At 33.1% G+C, this 4,944-nt stretch overlaps 1 protein-coding gene across 4 annotated transcripts; it reads left to right on the forward strand.

Annotated features, from left to right (window-relative positions):
* Positions 1-391: 391 nt before the first annotated feature.
* LOC124830994 (protein DETOXIFICATION 35-like) lies at positions 392-4,671 on the forward strand. Of its 4 annotated transcripts, XM_047304881.2 has the most exons (8): positions 392-546; positions 688-978; positions 1,059-1,684; positions 1,889-1,945; positions 2,756-2,994; positions 3,217-3,335; positions 3,430-3,516; positions 3,728-4,671. In XM_047304881.2, exons 2-8 carry the CDS (start codon positions 718-720, stop codon positions 3,794-3,796), a joined length of 1,458 nt encoding a protein of 485 aa, XP_047160837.1. In that variant the 5' UTR covers positions 392-546; positions 688-717; the 3' UTR covers positions 3,797-4,671. The 4 variants fall into 4 exon arrangements, with proteins under 4 accessions (XP_047160837.1, XP_087967864.1, XP_087967866.1 ...); XM_088111738.1 differs by lacking the exon at positions 392-546 and having other exon boundaries at positions 559-978; positions 2,756-3,025; XM_088111740.1 differs by lacking the exon at positions 392-546 and having other exon boundaries at positions 790-910.
* The last annotated feature ends 273 nt before the right edge of the window (positions 4,672-4,944 follow it).

Below are 4,944 nucleotides of genomic sequence, written 5' to 3' on the forward strand. Positions count from 1 at the left end.
ATAATTAATTGACATATGATATGAGACATGAACTCAACTTGTATAAAGATTTATAGTACTTTAAATAATAAATCTTAAGAAATAAATTTATGTTTTTTTTATTTTGTTTAATATTCTAACGACTTAAATACAATTTTTTTTTCTCGCTGGTGAGCTCATTCTCACCTCTCCACTTGCTAATATACTTAGTTTTCCCTTTCATTTGACTTTTAAGATAAGATTGTTCTTATCTTATGAAATCTCGGTGGAACATTAGGTGCAACAAACAAATATTTTTAAGGATTAACATAAGGTTTTTTAAGGATTAACATAAGGTTTTAAATTTAAGTCAATTCTATAAATTTACACCTATTTATATTCTCTAAAGTGATTTTACAACTTCCAACATTATTTTTTTGTCATTTCTTTAACATTTTTTTACTCATGTCTGGTAGGTTAACAAGACAGATAAAGCAAATCAGTAGTCTTTAGACATAATAATTACTGCCAGTCCAAATTTTGTCCACAAAATTATGATCAACATTCTCCAGCTGTGGCGCTTTACTTGTAAGATGCTTGATGTCACACTACACTAATACAATTCAAATTTCAATGATGCCGATATTTTCACTGAGAAAAACACCTACACAGAAGATTAGTATAATGTAACCACATGCTGATTATATTTATAACAAATTTCATTCTCAGAAGCTGTGTGAAGGAAGAAGAACTCCTGAAATGGAGACACCATTAATGAGCCAGAAGTATACTTCAGAATCTGACTATTCTGCGGTGAAAAGGTTGAAGGATGTTAAATTTGTTCTGTGGACAGAGACAGTGAAGATATGGAAGATAGCTTTGCCAGTGGCATTGACCCATCTCTTTCAGTTCCTCACAAACTCCTCAACTTCCATCTATGCTGGTCATCTAGGTGACATTCAACTCTCTTCAATCTCTGTTAGCCAAGGTGTTCTCAGTTCCATCTATTTTTACTTGCTGGTTCGTTACCACATGCCTAAACTCTCATACTTTGCTCCTTTTTTCTTCATCTTATCTAACTCTCAACTGCAAAATTGCAGTTTGGTATGTCATCTGCACTGGCAACACTTTGTGGCCAAGCTTTTGGAGCAGGGCAGATTGTTTCTACTTGCCTTTATGTTCAAAGGTCATGGATTATACTCACCATCACTTGCACAATCCTCTTGCCTGTTTATGTATATGCCACACCACTGTTGAAGTTGCTAGGCCAAGATGAAGAAATAGCTGATCTTGCTGGCACATATTCTATACAACTGATTCCCCACATGTTTTCCTTTGCTATAGTTTTTCCCACCCTCAGATTTCTTCAGGCCCAGAGCAAGGTTAAAGTGATCATGTGCATAGCATTTGTGGTTCTGCTCATTCAAAATGGCTTGCTTTACATGTTCATACATGTGTTTGGTTGGGGTGTAACTGGTTTAGCCATGGTGAGTGACATCGTAGGGTGGCTCTATGCTTTGGCTTTGGTTGTGTATACCATTGGATGGAACAAGGAAGAATGGAGTGGATTTTCTTGGATGGCATTCAGGGATTTATGGGCATTTTCTAAGTTATGCCTTGCTTCATCTGTCATGATTTGCTTAGAGCAATGGTATCTTACATGCATTATGCTCCTTGTTGGTCTTCTACAGAATCCTGTGATTTCTGTTGCTTCCTATTCTATTTGGTAAGATCATGAACTTTCAATTTAGAGTTATAAGATTGATTTAGTGGATTTGAAAAAAAACATACTAAGAACTAACATTTTCCTTAAAAAAAATCAACTTTCACTTATTTTAAGATGTTTAGATTGGTAAGTTAAAACAGTTTTTACCATGATTTTCACTTTCCAATGAATAGAACTCTTTGTCTGGCTTTTTGTGTTTTTTAGCTTCAATGTTCAGGGTTGGCACTTCACACTGCTGCTAGGAATAAACACAGCCATAAGGTGAGTCACTACAAATTATAACATGACAGTTTATGCAGATGAAAATTTTCTGAATTTAATTTCTCAGAAAACTGTAAGTGGTAGCATATTATGTTAACTAATGTAGACAGTTATGTTTGATGCATTGACATCTTTCATTTTTCAAAGAAAATAATGATAGTAATAGAACATGTTAAAAAGTGAAAAGAAAAATATATATAATTATATAATGATCTGTTTTCTTTACTTATAATTTTACAGTGTGTTAAATTCTTGTTTTGTGGTACTTAAAATTTGCATTGTTTTGATGCTTAGTTAGGATAATTAGAATTGAGTTCAATACTGTCAGCTGTTATTTTCTTTATTTTCACTCTCTGAATTTGCCTATCACAAGTATCTAGGATTCTGTAGAAAATATGGCTATCTCAATGTAAGTTAAGTTTTTAAGAAACTTTTTGGTTAAAGGCTATTTGAAGCATTCATCTAATATGCCTTTTATCATTATGAACAATATAAAGAATGAAAACTTCTAGTAGGAAGTTAGTTTACAGATTATATATAGGAAGTAAAAAGTAAATTTCTCAAATGATGTATATTTAAATGTACTATGAATAAATTTCTCAAAAGAGAGAAAATTATGGCTTATGGCTAATTGGAAGCATAAATAAGATTTAAAAGCAGATTACATATTTTGAGAAGGGTCTGTTAATCTGTGACTTGTTTTAAATTTGGTAACTTAAATTTGAAATGGCAGAATGCATAAACCAAAAGTTATGATTGATGAAAGTGTTTGAGTTCTTGGTTTGATTTCTGAATCTTTTTGTCTGAAAGTGTTCGTGTATCCAACACGCTTGGCATGTCACATCCAAGAGCAGCGAAATACTCTTTCTATGTGGCAATGTTCCAGTCTCTCCTCCTTGGTATTCTTTTCATGACACTTATTTTCCTCACTAAAGAAGATTTCGCCACCATCTTTACTAGCAGTGAGGATATTATACTAGCTGTCACCGAATTAGCATATCTTCTTGGTATAACAATGCTTCTCAATAGCATATCACAGGTCATTTCAGGTCAATATTTACTCAGACTAATATCTCCAAGGTTATATTTAGGTTTTTGATTATTTTTATTATTCTATTCGTATTTGACTCAATTTTTTATTTTCTTTTTTAAATAAAGATTCAATGTATTTAAGTTGATATTAATGCTATTTGAAAGTATTAAGTATTAAAACTTATATTAAGTCTTTTTTTTCATAGATTGAGAACATTTTCTTTTATATATTTGCATAGGTGTGGCCATTGGAAGTGGATGGCAAGTGATGGTTGCTTACATAAACATGGCATGTTATTACATTGTTGGACTCCCAATTGGAATTTTCCTTGGTTTCAAGCAGCATTTAGGGGTCAAGGTAACAATTTTCTTTTTACTTCAATGTCTAAGATATTTACAATGCAATTTCTCTTCATTGAACATTTACAATATTGAAATGAGTGAATATTTAGGGTCTCTGGGGAGGCACAATGTGCGGCAGTATTCTGCAGATTTTAGTCCTCTTGCTGATTATTTCCAAGACTAATTGGACCAAAGAGGTAACCTATATATATATATACTAAGACTTTCGGAGTAATTCAGCAGCTATTTTTTGGCAACCAATTCAAAAATTTGCACGGATGGTTTTTGCTGCTAATTAAAGTTTGATTTGTTTAACAAACTTTCATGCATGAAATTATTCATATATATTGTTTAATCTATTTTCTTTACTATGAAATATATACTTGATGGTTTTTTTTATGACTGCAGGTGGAGCAAACAGCTAATCGCATGCGAACATGGAACATTGACAACTACCACTCAGAGGATGTTACATGAGAAAGGCTACGTAATAATATGGCATTTTCAACCCACTTTCACAAAAAAAAAAATGTGGAAAATTAAACACACATATATTTTGTAGTTTATTACAAATTTGACATAATTATGCAAATTTTTATGTGTTTATGAGAAAATTCATTTAGGTTATTATATCCATGTATTGATACTAGATCAATATATACACTATTTAGGCTTCTTTTTGAAAACTTTTTCATGATTTTGTTCTGCGTTTCAAATAGATAAAAAAGAAAAACGTACTTAAATTATTCTTTATATCAACTTCTAAATAATAATAATATATATATTTAAATTATTTTTTATATCAACTTCTAAATAATGTAAGACATCGAGTAATTAGGGGAAATAATTTTTTATTTTTGGAATATTTTTTCATTTTCTTAATTATATATACACAAAACTGGGCTTTAACGTCACTCCAAAGACGTCGGACACCCTCCTAACCAACGTAAATTATTGATCGGTGACATTTTCGTAAATAAGTTGGACATGTAGACGTCTGTTACGAGGGTACCCGACGTCTAGGCTACTATAGACGTTGGTCCCTCCCGTAACAAACGTCTATATGTCTGACAGGCAGGTGAAAAGTCATTTTTTTCTGCCATATAGACATCGGATCCCGCCACCCCGACATCTATATATGACTATAGACATTAGCCCCTTGTAACGGACGTCTATATGGCTGATAGGGTAGGTGAAAGGTTAGCCTAGACGTCGGGCACCCTCCTAACAAACGTCTATATGCACCGTGAATATTAATTTTTAAATCCGAAAGACGTCATATTAGTGAGGGCCCCGACGTCTAGGCTATTATAGACATCGGTCCCTCCCAGCGCCTGACGTCTATAGCCTTTTATACAGGAAAACGCGAACCTGCGAGGAGTTACGTTCATTGTTCATCGTCTTCCTCTCGTGTTTTCTCTCTGGCATTGCATTTCCAGGTGCGTTTTCTCTCTTTTGGACCTTTTAAATTTACTTTTACTTTGATTAAATTACTCTTTGATGAAATATCTTCCATTTGAATCGATTAAAATGTGTTTTCGTTGCGTTTTGGTGCAGTTTTTGGTGTGTTCTTGGGCGGCATTTTTTATCCTTTTTGGCCTGCGTTTTTGGGCGTGCACTCCTTC

This window comes from Vigna umbellata, chromosome 4 (assembly GCF_029865625.1).
Source record: "Vigna umbellata cultivar VRB3 chromosome 4, Vumbellata_1.0, whole genome shotgun sequence".
NCBI classification, from domain to species: Eukaryota; Viridiplantae; Streptophyta; class Magnoliopsida; order Fabales; family Fabaceae; genus Vigna; species Vigna umbellata.